General features: G+C 44.0%; 1 protein-coding gene across 1 annotated transcript in view; it reads right to left on the bottom strand.

Moving 5' to 3' along the window:
* Positions 1–8405: 8405 nt before the first annotated feature.
* Positions 8406–15746, bottom strand: part of GLP2R (glucagon like peptide 2 receptor) — a 145308-nt gene continuing 137967 nt past the window's right edge. The window contains 1 exon segment of the mRNA XM_075072002.1: positions 8406–9395. Coding sequence (XP_074928103.1) covers positions 9060–9395 — 336 coding nt within the window. The 3' untranslated portion in view covers positions 8406–9059.

Here is a 15746-nt window from a genome sequence, read left to right as displayed (position 1 = left end):
CGGTTGAGGATGTGAGGGAGATTCCCAAACCTAAGCCTTTCTTTTCAGGTGACAGATCTGAGGAACTGTCCCAGATTGAGGTGTCATTAGAGGACATTTTGGAACAAACTGATAAACTAAAAATAATAAGTCACCAGGACAAGATGGTATTCACCCAATAATTCCAAAGGAACTCAAATGTGACATTGAAGGACTATTAACTGTAGCTGTAATCTATCATTTAAACCAGCTTCTGTACCAAATGACTGGAGGATAGCTAATGTGATACCAATTTTTATTTAAAAAGGGCTTCAGAGGTGACCTTGGCGATTACAGGCCAGTAAGCCTAACTTCAGTACCTGGCAAACTGGTTGAAACTATAGTAAAGAACAAAATTGTCAGACATGTATATGAACATAATTTTGGGGGGAAGAGTCAACATGCGTTTTGTAAAGAGAAATCATGCCTCACCAATCTACTAGAATTATTTGAGGGAATCAACAAGCATGTGGACAAGGGGGATCCAGTGGATATAGCGTATTTAGATTTTCAGAAAGCAAAATAAGTAGTGATGGGTTAAGAGGGAAGGTCCTCTCATTGATTGGTAACTGATTAAAAGATAGGAAACAAAGGGTAGGAATAAATGATCAGTTTTCAGAATGGCGAGAGGTAAATACTGGTGTCCCCCCAGCGGTCTCTACGTGGCCCAGTCCTATTCAACATATTCATTAATGATCTGGAAAAAGGGGTAAACGGTGAGATGGGAAAATTTGCAGATAATGCAAAACTATTCAAGATAGTTAAGCCCTAGGCAGACTGTGAAGAGCTACAAAAGGATCTCTTAAAACTGGGTGACTGAGCAACCCTAACAAAATGGCAGATGAAATTCAATATTGATAAATTCAAAGTAATGCACATTGGAAAACATAATCCTAACTATACATATAAAATCATGGGGTCTAAATTAGCTGTTACCACTCAAGAAAGAGATCTTGGAGTCATTGTGGCTAGTTCTCTGAAAATATCCACTCAATGTGCAACAGCAATCAAACAAGCAAGCAGAATTCTGGGAATCATTAAGAAAGGGATAGATAATGAGAGAAAATATCATATTGCCTCTGTATAAATCCATGGTTTGCCCACATTTTGAATACTGCATGCAGGTGCGGTTGCTGTTTCTCAAAAAAAAGATATATTGGAATTGGAAAAGGATCAAAAAAGGGCAACAAAATTAGGGGTATGGAATGGCTGCCATATGAGGAGAGATTAATAAAATTGGGACTTTTCAGCTTGAAAAAGAGATGACTAAGGGGGGATGTGCTAGAGGTCTATAAAATCATGACTGATGTGGAGAAAGTAAATAAGGAAGTGTTATTTACTCCTTCTCATAACACAAGAACTAGGCGTCACCAAATAAAATTATTAGGCAGCAGATTTAAAACAAAAAAAAGGAAGTTTTTTTTTTCCACACAACACACAGTCAACCTGTGGAACTCCTGTCCAGCAGATGTTGTGAAGGCCAAGACTATAACAGGGTTCAAAAAAGAACCAGATAAATTCATGGAGGATAGGTCCATTAATGGCTGTTAGCCAGGATTGGCAGGGATGGTGTACCTAGCCTCTGTTTGCCAGAAGCTGGGAATGAGCGACAGGGGCAGGGCCGGTGCAAGGATGTTTCACGCCCTAGGTGAAACTTCCACCTTGTGCACCCTGCCCTGAGCCCCCCTCCCTGCAGCAGCTCCCCCCTTCGCCCTGAGGCGTCCCCCTTGAGGCAGCTCCCCACCCCGAGGCACTCCTACCCACTCCAGCTCACCCCTGCTCTGTGCACGAGCACCCCGCACGTGCCGTGGCTGCTTCACTTCTCCCGCCTCCCAGGCTTGTGGCACCTAAGCTGATTGGGGCTCCAAGCCTGGGAGGTGGGAGAAGTGAAGCAGCTCACTCCTTCCCCGCTTCGTCCCTGGCACGCCATCGCTGCTTCACTTCTCCCGCCTCCCAGGCTTGCCGCGCCAATCATCTTAGGTGCCGCAAGCCTGGGAGGTGGGAGAAGTGAAGCAGCCATGGTGTGCGCAGGGAGGAGGCGGGGCAGCGGTGAGGTGGGGCAGGGAGTTTTCCTGCGTGCTGCCCCGCCCTCCACTTGCTGCAAGTGGCCCTCCCCGCACTCCCCTGCCCCATCTCCCTCCACCTAAATGCCGGCCGTGAGTGGGGTGGCCAAAGATCTGGCCGCTGCGGTCGCTGCTGAAGAAAATGAGGCCCCCCCAAATCCTAGCGCCCTAGGCAACTGCCTAGGTCACCTAAATGGTTGCACCGGCCCTGGACAGGGGATGGATCACTTGATGATTACCTGTTCTGTTCATTCCCTCTGGGGCACCTGGCATTGGCCACTATCGGAAGACAGGATACTGGGCTAGATGGAACTTTGGTCTGGCCCAGAATGTCCATTCTTATGTTCCTCCTGCTGTGGAAAGCACAGAAAGCACATCTCCAAAAGCAGCCAAATTTTTATTCTTGTACATGCCACTGACCTCCTCGTTAGCTTGATGCCTTTGTTTATCTTTTATGTAAATGTATCTTCATTGTCTTTGCTTGGCAACCAGGCTGGTTTCATAATACTTTTTTTTTCTTTTCTTTTTTTACGGTCCAGACATGCTGATTCCCCAAGCACCCTGTGAGCTTTGATAGTTCAAGGTACTGCACATGTAAATTGCTATTCCATTGTCACTGGTTGATGTCAGTTGGCTTGCGGGTGTGTGTTCTTTCAGTGTGCTGTCCTGTCTTGTGCAGATAGCTGGTTTAGCAGACCTCGATAGTACCAGACAATGTTGTTAATTGGCAGAGGCTGGAATGTCATTGCATTAGTACTGCTGCTCAGGCTGCCCAGTGCTTCTGTACTTGGAGCAGCCAGTAAAGTAGCCTGCTCATTCAGCAGACTTCAGTGTTATTCATAAAGAAAGACCACAGGCACAGTTCAGTGACAAAGGCACTCAGCCAAATTTATTGCCCCTTAGGCACAGTATTAGTGCCCTGGCTCTGTGATTACCGGTAGACAGACACATGAGTGTTCAGTGGGCAGCAGGAGTTTCTGCCCATCCCCATGGCCACGCAAAGAATTAAGGCAGAGTACCCCGAAATGTATAGGCTAAAAACAAACAACTAACATACACACCACCTTACATATTTCATGACATCTGTTTGTTATCTCCCTTTGTTCCTGATATCTTGAACAAAACATCCCTATTCATTATTCTGTCAAACCATCTTATCTTGTACTAGATTGAGATATATCTGAACTAACGGGAATAGATTTATGTAACTAGCTAGTGCCTGGTACACTAGCAACAACTTTGCCAAGCTCATGTACTGGCCAGTGAATTTGTACGTGTCTGCTTTAATACATGACCTGACTTTGGTTCACATCCTCTGGTTCAGGCCTCAGCTCTTGTACCAGGCCCAGTGCTCCAGGCTCTCTCTCACTCTCCTTAATTTGTATTCAAGACCTGGGCTGAGCTGTTTCTACCTTGTTCAAATATAGAGTTAAAAACACAATATCAGAGGACAGCCACAACTCCACATGCAGCATTGACACATGTATTCACAATGATATTATTGACCAGTGTGCTGTTAGTTTTCAAATGATACCACAGAAGGCATTGTTTGTACAAACATCATTGCTATACTGTATAGGGTGTGAATACAGGGGTGCTTATGGTCTCACCCCTCTATCCACTAGGCCACTAATCCTGTCAAAGATGGCAATTATGTTGTTTTGGCAAGATCTGGTCTTGACAAATCCATGCTGGCTATTCCTTATAATCCTGTTATTCTCTAGATACTTACAAATCAATTGTTTAATCATTTGTTCCAGTATATTTCTAGGTATCTAAGTTAGGTTGACTGGCCTGTAATTCTCTGGGTCCTCTTTCTTCCCCTTTTTAAAGACAGGTACTATGTTTACCCTTCCTCTGCCCTCACCCAACCTCCAGGAGCTCTCAAAGATGATTGCTAACAGTTCTGAGATAGCTTCATCTAGCTTCTTAAGTATCCTAGGATGAATTTCATCAGGCCCTGCTGATTTGAATACATCTAATTTCTCTAAGTGTTCTTTAACCTGTTCTTTCCCTACTCTGGCTTCTGTTCCTTCCCCCTTATCATTATTAATTGTGTTAAGCATCGGGTCACAATTAACCTTCTAGTGAAAAATTCAAGAAAATAAGCATTAAACACCTCAGTCTTAGTGCTGTCATCTGTTATTAGCTCTCCTTCCCTGCTGGGGAGTGGACCTATGCTTTCCTTTGTCTTTCTCTAGCTCCCAATGTACTCACAGAAGCTCTTCTTATTGTTTGTCACGACCCTTGCTATTTATAACTGATTTGCTGCCTTAGTCTTTCTGATTTTGTCCCTATATGCTTGTGCTATTGTTTCGTACTCTTTGCTAGCAATTTGTCCACTTTTTGATTTTCAGGTCACCAAGGAAGTCCTGATGCAGCCATATTGGCCTCTTCCTATTTTGCCTATCTTCACATCAGGATAATATGCAGTTTTGCCTTTAATATTGTCTCCTCTAAAAACTACCAGATCTTCTGAAGTCCTGTTTCTCTTAGATCTTCTTCCCATGGAACCTTACCTATCAGTTCTCTGAATTTGTCTTTTTTCTGGACTGTTTTCAATAGTTACGCTCAGAAGATTTGCCTCTTTTAATTTACTATAATTACAGCCAGGGGTGCTGCAATAATTTGTACAGTGGGGGTGCTGACAGCCGTAGAATCAAACTGTAAACCCTGTATCTGATGGACACCTCTTCAACCCAGGGGGTGCAGCAGCACCCCCAGCACTTTTCATTATGGCACCTATGATTACACTGTTATCATTTTATTTCACAAATGAATAAAAATACAATTAAAATACACACATTTAGAAGCAATAGTAAAATTCAGTATAGCCAGACTTCTCAAAAACTGGGAATTCTACATATAAACTATTTAGAAATAGTTGAGTAAACAAGGTTCCTTTAATGAACTTATATGGTTTTAAATACCATTATATTGGCTCCTTGGGTATTGCTGAAACCACATCGGTGGGTCTGCAAAGCCAGCAGCATCTGCTTTCCTCAGGGCCCCTTGCTGTGTGAGGTCCATGGAGTTATGGGGCTGGAATTGTTTGAATAGGGAATTAAGTGCCTGGATTATGGTAAGTTATTTCATGGGAAACTGACAAAAAGTGAAACAGAATCTGATACTGAAGTGGCAGCTGAGCAGGGGCTTTGAAATTTGTTTTAATGTTGACTTAGTAAGAAGTGACTTGAAAGGACAGAAATGTGTGAAGGAGGGGCTATAATATAGCATTCATGCTAGAAAGTGATTTAAGATCAAACTCTGTATTCAAAATCAGAACAAGCTGGAAGTTTCAGATATTTCTTTCCCATTTAGCATTGGATTGGTTTGTGAAATACTGTGCCCAAAAGAACAAAATATGCAGCCGTTTATAATTCTTTGCAAGTTCATTTCCAGTTCAAAGTGAAAGTGTATCTAGAATCATTATTACACTGCAAGTACTCTGAGCTCCCAGCCTGAGCACCTGTCATATAATCATCTTGGGCCTCTTTGTGTATAAGGAATTAGGTCATAATTAAATGTTGGCAATGAACTGGAATGTCTTTAGGATTAACTATCCATCTGTGTGCTTCAGCTGCAGATAGCAATAACTGTTGAGGCTGCACATGTCACTCTAGTTTTTGGTGTTATCATGAATATTGACAGGTAGAGAATATATGAAGAATCTGGGGCACCTCTCATTTCTTCTGCATGGCTATCTAGGCAGTGCATGTACCTGATGGAAGGGAAAAGGAGGGAGGTTCAGAAGAAAGGCAGCCACCTGCTCCACGTGGACTGTGAGGCTGCTTATCAGTGAGGTAGGTAGGGAGAGATGGTGAACAGTGCAATGAGGGGTCTGCCAGATGCTTACTATTTCACATTTGGGGACAATATATACCTTCAAGTCTGTGGCACTGCTATGAGTACCTGCATGGCCCCACAGTATGCCAACATTGTTATGGCTGACTTAGAACAACGCTTCCTCAGCTCTCGTCCCCTAATGCCCCTACTCTACTTGCACTACATTGATGACATCTTCATCATCTGGACCCATGGAAAACAAGCCCTTGAGGAATTCCACCATGATTTCAACAATTTCCATCCCACCATCAACCTCAGCCTGGATCAGTCCACACAAAAGATCCACTTCCTGGACACTACAGTGCTAATAAGCAATGGTCACATAAACATCACCCTAGATCAGAAACCTACTGACCACTATACTTTCCTATGTGTCTCCAGCTTTCATCCAGACCACATTACATGATCCATCGTCTACAGCCAAGCTCTAAGATACAACCGCATTTGCTCCAGTCCCTCAGGCAGAGACAAACACTTACAAGAGCTCTATCAAGAGTTCTTAAAACTACAATACCCACCTGCTGAACTGAAGAAACAGATTGACAGAGCCAGAAGAGTACCCAGAAGTCACCTACTCTAGGACAGGCCCAACAAAGAAAGTAACAGAACACCACTAGCCATCACCTTCAGCCCCCAACTAAAACCTCTCCAGCGCATCATCAAGGATCTACAACCTACCCTGAAGGATGATCCCTCAATCTCACAGATCTTGGGAGACAGACCAGTCCTTGCTTACAGACAGCCCCCCAACCTGAAGCAAATACTCACCAGCAACCACACACCACACAACAAGAAATCTAACCCAGGAACCTATCCCTGCAACAAAGCCAGTTGCCAACTCTGTCCACTTATCTATTCAGGGGACACCATCATAGACCTAATCACATCAACCACACCATCAGAGGCTCATTCACCTGCACATCTACCAATGTGATATATGCCATCGTGTGCCAGCAATGTCCTTCTGCCATGTACATTGGCCAAACCAGACAGTCTCTACACAAAAGAATACATGGACATAAATCAGACATTAAGGATTATAACATTCAAAATGAGTCAGGGAACACTTCTACCTCCCTGGTCACTCAATTACAGACCTAAAAGTCACAATTCTCCAACAAAAAACCTTCAGAAACAGACTTGTACGAGAAACTGCAGAACTAGAATTAATTTGCAAACTGGACACCATTAAATTAGGCTTGAATAAAGACTGGGAGTGGATAAGGTCATACACAAAGTAAAAACTATTTCCCATGCTAATTTTCCCACTGTTTATTTCACGCTTTCTGTCATGTTTGAAATGGGCCATCCTGATTATCACTACAAAAGTTTTTTTCTCCTGCTGATAATAGTCCACCTTAATTGATTAGTCTCATTAGAGTTGGTTTGGCAACACCTATTTTTTCATGTTCTCTGTCTATATATATCTTCCTACTGTATTTTCCACTGCGTGCATCCGATGAAGTGGGTTTTAGCCCAAGAAAGCTTATGCCCAAATAAATTTGTTAGTCTCTAAGGTGCCACAAGTACTCCTCATTCTTTCTCCTCTTACTATTCTGTCACAGCATGACTGTTCAACTTCTGCTTCTGCGGGGTGACGAAGAGTATTTGTCCCTCCTTGTGTGGATTTGTTTAGCTTGAGTACTTGTAAATGTGCAGACTCACCCCTGCGGTGCCTCCTGCTGGTGACTTCTGGTAATTAGCTCATTCCATCTCTGGAGTGCCCTCTGCAGGCCGGTGATCTGCCTGTCCTCTGGCCCCTGTGTCCCTCCCTGGACCCCAGTGCTCCATTTACCTGGGGTGCTGCCCCCTGGCAGTAACCTCTTTCAGCCTCAGGGTCTCCCCCTCCCAGGGGAACCCCCACCCACTATCCCCACCTGGCCTCAGTATATGGCTACTGCCAGTCATTGTCTAGCCCCCAGCTCCTCAGCCTTTCCCCAGCCCTGTTTCACTCAGGTACCCAGTGTCTATCTCCCTGCAGCCAGACCTTTACCCCTCTACAGGCAGAGGGAGAGTCTTACCCTTCTGGTTTCCCTGGCCTTCTTATAAGTTCCTGTGGCTCCATTTGGGGAGTGCCCCAGCTGCAGCCACTTCCCCTAGTCATCCAGCTTTTTACCTTGCCCAGCCCCAGCCCTCTGCAGGGCTCTTCCCCAACCCCTTCCAGGCTGGAGCGGGTGGTCACCCCATTACAGTACTGTACACGTCTATCCCATTTATAAATCTGGATCACTTGTGAACAACGTGGGAATATGTGCACACAACACACACCCAAACTTGCGCACAAATAAACATACACACACACACACAGAGCCAGTGACCACACCAAACAAACCCATATGAAGCACCTCAAAATAAATCCAAAAATTATTTCTTCAATAGATGTAATTATTCTTCTGAACTCCATAAAATTGAAAACTAGATTAGCATATGCCAAAAATGCCAGTCATGCCAAATAATAAACAAACCCGAAGGAAACATGCCGATATTCGTATCTGCCAGCAAAACTGCAGGACAGAGTAGCAAACAAAATACAGATGATGTGTCATGATTTATGTAAAGAAACAAAACAGTTTTGTCTTCTCTATTGTTTTAAAAGCATGGTAGAAATGTGCAGATAAAGACACAGGGATGATCTGTGAAATCTGCTATGTGCACCCACAGGGTCCCATTCATGACCAGAATGCAACTTGCTTTCCTTGGTTGCCAGATTAACCAAAAACAATACCCCCCTCTCTTTTAAACACCATAAAGACTGAGAGGAAACGTACCACCAGATCTGCAGGAACCCTCAGATTTTGTTTTGATTTCCCTCGTGTGTTTAAGAGATAATTTGGGATGGCATGGGGAATGTTAACCCACGGCAAGAAAGTCAAGATGGGTGAGGTAATCTTCAGCTCTGGGTAAACTTGGAAACTTGTCTCTGTCATCAGCAGAAGTTGGTCCGATAAAAACTATGACCTCACCCACCTTGTCTGTCTAATATGCTGGTACCAACATGGCTACAACAACACTGCATAGCCCATGGGAAGAAACTTCCCATTCTTTTTGTCCTGTTGCAGGAACACAGCTTGTGGGGGAGGAAGAGGTCTGTTCTGAAGGTGCCTTTATTATGCTGTCCTTTAAAAGAGCCTTCTAAATCTCACTTTCTTCAAAGACTTCCTCTGTTGTCTCCCCAGCTGTGACTTCTCCTTCGCTGCTATCCGACACACTTGCCCTGGGGTAGGGCTCTCCAGTAGGTCCTGGCTCTGAGCTAAGATCTGCTCTCCCATTCAACAGCACCTGCTGGAGCTGCGCAGCCCAGGGCTCACTCACTTCCACGCACAACCTGTTATTGGCAAAGTGCTGATGTTTTTGCTTCTTTGAATATTTCCCCAGATATTTGATGTTTTCCCCAAGGAAGCACTGCATGCACCCAAATGGATCAGCCAGCAGGAAGCGGGACCATTGCTTTTGGAGTTCTGCTTTCACCTGTTGGAAGAAGAAAACAACCTGACACGGGGTATTTCTGTGTGGTGACTTTCATGCAGGCAAAACATGCTGGGCTAACAGCCCTGCAGACTGGCATTTCAGCTACTCACAGAGCAATGTAAAAACAAGCAAGCTGCAGTGTCTCAGCCTTGACTTGGTGTGAGCGCACTAGGGGACAAAGCAGAGGCCAGCCGCCAGGGCCAACTCAGACCTGGACTTTCTGATTCACCTGCCAATAAGAGGGTTGTCTCTGAAGTAGCTGTTGGGATGTGGCTGCCTGCCTAACAGTAAGTGTGTGGAGACCAGCAACTCATGTCGAACAACCCACTTAGCAGCTGGCTACCATGACTGAAAGGTGAAAGACTGCTTGCCTCTGTCAGTCCCCTAAGCTGTCAGGCCCTGCTCTAGGGTGACCAGGCAGCAAGTGTGAAAAATTGGGACAGGGGGTCGGGGGTAATAGGAGCCTAGATAAGAAAAAGAACCCAAAATCGGGACTGTCCCTATAAAATTGGGACATCTGGTCACCCTACCCTGCTCCATTCACTACACTATAGAGGGAGTGACAATGACTCCTATGTTTATATCCCCAAACCCTTTCCTTTACGGTGACTTTTTGTTTTGAAATGCTTAGTATCACTGGGGATTACTGCAGGACTTTGAAATTGGGCAGGAGATAGTCCTGGGGCCAGAGTAGTGATGTCTGGGCAGATTTGTGTGAGTTGTATGTTCTGGTCTGCGGTTTGTATAATACAGCTGCCCTGTCCCAAACCCTGAATACTGTATAGCCTGCCGCATGCATCGTCCCAGTTGCAGCACTGCACATGGAGCTGTAATTCCAGACAGCACAAAGACAAAATGGATCCACAGCCCTACCACAAACAGCATCAATGTACCCTTTGGCCTAGGAAAAGACCACTTAGTAAGGAGCCGGCCAGCCAAGAGTTCAACTCTTACTTTTGCTGAATGATATTAATATTTCTGTGCAATTTGGAACCCTTGTTATTGAGCAAGGCCTACTCTTGTGCAGGCAAGTATCAGCCTGTCTTACAGGAGTAGCTGAGCGGTTGCTCTATGCCACTTCTAAGAAAGCTAGGAAGAGAATTCCAGCCTCTAATACAGAAACTCCAAGTCTTATCTTCTCACCATGATGCTTCTCAGGAAGAGGTGATCAAATGAACATGCTTGTCAGTAAAATAGTTCTACTGCTGCAGAGGTCACCCAATGTATGATGTCCTTCACAAGTGGCTAGGCCAAGGGGATAACACTCTACTATCACTGACTGTTAATAGAGGTAGCCTTTATCTTAAGTGTCAGAGATTAGGTGCTGTGGAACTGATGGGGCTGGTTTGCTGCTCATGATCTAGGCAGGAGTTGTTAGTGTTGCACATTATAGAATTTATGTTTTCCATTTTTTTAGAAAAGAAACCATATAAAAGCTACGCTAAACAAACATTATTATGGTTTCCAAGTCAAGAATAAAAGTTGGCTATACATCCACACAAAAGGGGAAAAATTAAGGTTTCCTTTGTCCCTATAAGTCAAGTGTTTGACTTTGCAACTTTAATAATGTTCTTTTAATGTAGATTTTGGGTTTGTAATTATAGGTGGCACAGGTAATGATGCCTAAAGTTAAGGTTGCCTAACACTTCCTGTTTTCAGTTGCCTATGCTAAGCTTTAACTTTTTGGGCAGAATTTTTTCATGCAAGATGTCTGCTTCAGGCTGAATCATTTTGGAAAGTTTTAGCAACGATGGTTCCAGATTGTGTAATGAGATTAGGAGAAAATACATTATTTTGCTGATGTTAATTAAGTACTAGTAAGAATTTTCTGAGAGATTACCTCGTGCCTCCATGCTTTGGAGTAGGATTTGAAATTGGCAGGTGTCAGAGACCTGTCTTTTGCTGTTCTTGTGAAAAAATGCTCAATTTTTGCCAAATTACGAACCCTTGAAAAATCTCAGTTTGCACATGCTAAGTAGCCTTTTTTGGAGTTTGGCAGTTGAATTATGTGAAGATGCTATCTGTATTGAGCATCCTCCAACCCCTCACAGCTCCTGTGTTCCAGCTGGATTACATCTTCCCTCTGGTTGAACCATCATGCTGCATCATGAGAGCTCCATGACTACAGTGCACCATAGCGGATGTAGTCCAACCAGGGAGCCCAGCCCACAGAATGGGAGAAGGAGACACTCATGGTAGCTCAGGCAGACACAATTCAATATTGAAATGAGCCAACATGAAATGTTTCAATCGAGGGATGTCAAAATGTTTAGTTTAGAATAAAATGTTCTAGCATTTCTGAATCAAACATTTTTGGAACTCTCTATTCTGTGAAAAAAATTGATGTTTTGACTTGTCATCTCTATGGGACTAAACAATTTCAAAATATTGGCATTTCCCGCAGGATGGAAATCCTGATTTTTGCTTCTTAAAATTCAGACTTGACCTCTGCCTGAGCTAGAATTTTTTGAGAGTTTTAGCAAAAATGGGTCAGTTATTTCCAGGAATAATTTTAGTGGAAACTACTTAGTCTTGTCAACATCAAACATTTTTTTTAAGCTGGTTTTATCAACTGATATCATGCCTCCATGCTGTGGAGAAGGAAATTGAAATGCCTATTAATGGAATAATCCTATGACCAGAATGTTGTCTTTCACTGTCCCCATAAAAATTGCCATTTTCACATGCACCGTAGAATTTGTTCAGTATCTGTCCCTTAATTTTCTGATTAGCACACATACTTCTAGGCCTCAGTGAACCTCTCGTGTTGTATGTATGTGTTATGTAAATAACTAGAACTCTGCACAGGAGATAGAGAAAACAGTTCCTCCTGGTCTTCCAGTTAGATATATAACCAGCTATTTATTTGTAAGAGCACTTACCCAGTTATGTGTGCAAATGCAGCCATATGTTTGGTGTACTTCTGTTTTCCATTTTTGCAACTTCAGTTCATAATTACAAAAAAAATGCAGTTTTAGGGAGAGAGTTCTGTCCATGTTTGAGTTGGGGTACCTAGAAGTTTGTTCAACTCATACATTTCAGTTTAGTTCTGATTAAGCTCAGCTGCCATTTTTCTAGCTCTCCTCCAGAAGTTTAATTACTGTTAAACCAAACACAGTGTTTATTCCCAGACAAAAACTTTTAGTCTGAAGGAGTTCAGACTAAAAGTATATATCAGTAATTTAGGATAAGGGATATTGTAATTACAGGAATATTAAAGATTCATTGGAGTTTTTTCTGTTTTTTCCCCTCACATGGCCTCACTATAGGGCAAAGTTAACAACAATATGCCACAGACACTCAGTTGAAGATTTAATGCTCCATCATTACTAAGATATCAAAATGCCCACACCCCTCTAAATTTACTTCTCCTAAATAGATACCCTACACTACCAATAAGGAATTCCAACTCTAACTCCATCTTAATGTAATTTTATCCAGGCATTTCCCCTTTTTTTAATTATTAAAAATTTAATACATGAACAATAAACCAGAAAACCAAAGACAATGTCACCTGAAGATTATTCTTCAGTTTCAGTTAAGAAGGATAACAACTGTTAATCTTAAAAAAAAAAAAAAATCTCCAAAGCCTATGCACAACATTTACTCAGAATAAGTGATGTAATTTGGGGAGGACTTTTCATATGTAACAAAGATGTTAAGCCCCTGCTTTAAATGAGAAACAAAACACAAAACCTTAACTATGAAGCAGGAAGTGGTGCCAGCATAACAATATCTTGTTTAAAGCAAGGTGAGAAATGATTTTTCCATACTATGAAAATTTTTGAGATACTGAAAAATGTTCTTATTCTGAATTGGGATGAAATGTCAACACCTCAAAATTTTGCAAGCCAAGAAAACAAAACATTCTTTGTTTGAGTCAATCAAAGCACTTAATTTTGATAATTTTGAAGAATTGTTTTGATTTAGACATGTTACTAAACTTCTGAAATAAAAGGTCCTTTTGACAGGAAAAAATAAATTTTTCCTAGTTAAAACAGGAAATTTTGACAATGTCAAAATTTTTTTTCCAAAATGTTTTGAATCAGGAGATTTGTGAAAACTGACCCTGCTTCACAAAAAAAAAAAAGCCCCCAAATTCCCGCCCACCTCTAGTAGTGTATTCCTCATTTAACCAATAATAATAATCATCATAATGACAGCTGGTTCTTATATGGCATTTTCGTTTGCAGATCTCAGCGTGCGTTACAGAGGAGGTCAGTATCATTATCATTTTATAGATGGAGAAATTGAGGCATAGAGCAGTGATTGACTTCTCCAAGATTGCACAGCAGGCCAGTGGCAGAACTGGGGATATAACCCATGACACCAGTCAGCTCTGTGTTCTTGGGGAACCAGGGTGCAGTATCTAGCCTGACTCATGAAAGACACCCCCCCCCCCAGCCTCTGCTTAAACCATGGGTCTCAAACTCAAATGACCACGAGGGCCACATGAGGGCTAGTTCATTGGCCCGAGGGCTGCATCACTGACACACACACCCTTGCTGCCCCCGGCCCTGCCTCCACTGCATCACTTCCATGAGGCCCCACCTCTTCCCAGCCCTTCCCTGCCCCCCATTGCAACCCCTTCCCTGAAGTCCTCACCCCAACTCTGCCCTTTTCCTTCCCCCAGACGGTGCATGAGGGGTGTGGCAGGGACTCAGGGCAGGGAGTTGAGGTGCAGCAGGGGGTTGGGGTGCAGGCAGGGGCTCAGGGTGCAGAAGGGGTGTGGGGTGCAGCAGGGAGCTCAGGGCAGGGGGTGGAGGTGCAGGCAGGGGGCTCATGGCAGAGAGTTGGGGTGCAGCAGGGGGTTGGGGTGCAGGCAGGGGGCTCAGGGCAGGGAGTTGGGGGACAGGGTGCAGGAGGGCTTCAGGCTCCAGGATGGCAGCAACACACACCAGGGCCAGGGCAAGCTGCCGGCCCCGGCCCCGCTCCACGAAGTAGCTGGAACCATGTCCCTGAGGCCCCTGCAGGAGGGGGATGCAGGGCTCCGCCCGCTACTTGCTGCGCCTCTAGGTACCTCCCCAGAAGCTCCCATTGGCCGTGGTTCCCTGTTCCCGGCCAATGGGAGCTGCAGGGGGGGCGGTGGTGGTGTCTGGAAGCCAGGGCAACACACGGATGGAGCTCTCTGCTTCTCCCCCCCAGGCTGCAGAGACACAATGCCAGCCACTTCAGGGAGCGGCACGGGGCTCGAGGGGGGCAATCCTGCGGCTGTAGTTTGCCCAGCCCTGGCGTGTTTGAGACCCCTGGCTTAAACCAAAACCCATCAGAGGAAAAAACTTGCAGAGAACAGTGAAGGGTGTTGGGAGACACACCTAGACCCCTCCTGATAAGGGTGACAAGATTAAGACATCTCCATTAGCATACAGAATGGAGAGCAGAGACCACTTCCCTAGCTTCATCTGCATGAGAGATGGGACAGGGAGACATCTCAATTTACATACAGAATGGAGAACAGGGAACTGCACTGAACTCTGGGACCAGAAAATGCAGGGAAGCACTGCATCATGGCAATCTCTGCTCAAGATGCTAATGAACCTATGTCTGCACATACTCAGCTCAGCAGTTATCAGACCAATTCTAGTAACGAATCCTTGATTGATATCCAAATACTGAAGCAGGCTAGTTGCATTGTGAGCTCCCTGGAAGAAAACACCACCCATAGCCAAGAGTGATCAGCTCCTGTTGTCTAGCCTAAAGAAAACCCTTGAGTCATCCGCTTACCTATAAACAAATTTAGTGTTCTCCCTTGAACCACTGTATGTTCTCTACAAAAATCCCTACTCACTCTCCAGTCAGGGTTCTGATGCTTAGATCCAAACTATGCATCAGTTCCACTGGAACTCCATATTCTCCTGACTGACCATGCTGGGGACTCTGCCTGTCTCCTACTCTCAGGACCCTCAGCTACCACCATCACCTGGGAACTCCGACCAGTTCAAACTTCAGGGAACGGTGAGAACCCCTTCTTGTTCTCTCTCTCTCTCTTCATTTTCCTTTCTACTGTAGGTATTAACCTTTAATAATGTATGTTATGTGGGTTTAGGCTCTCCTTGTGTAGTTATCACTATTATTCAATAAATAACTTTTATGGTTAAGCTGGTTGCTTCTCTCTTTCTTGCTGAACTTTACTCTTTTGTGTTTTTAGCTTCCTCCATTCATTCTACAGCAACGCTTCTTTTACCTAAGCTAAAGATCCCTGCAGCGCCCAAAATACAGTGGGGTTTGCTCATCAAGTAGGTTACTGCCAGTATAATTGTGTTGTGAGAGTGGGAACAGAGACGTGCTGAATCTGGAACACATAAGGGTAACAGCTTGAAAGTGCTGCTTGACCCAGTCCATGGAGTCCAG

The sequence above is a fragment of the Chelonoidis abingdonii genome, chromosome 13 (genome assembly GCF_003597395.2).
Source record: "Chelonoidis abingdonii isolate Lonesome George chromosome 13, CheloAbing_2.0, whole genome shotgun sequence".
NCBI classification, from domain to species: domain Eukaryota; kingdom Metazoa; phylum Chordata; order Testudines; family Testudinidae; genus Chelonoidis; species Chelonoidis abingdonii.
This window is presented reverse-complemented; position numbering and strand designations above follow the sequence as displayed.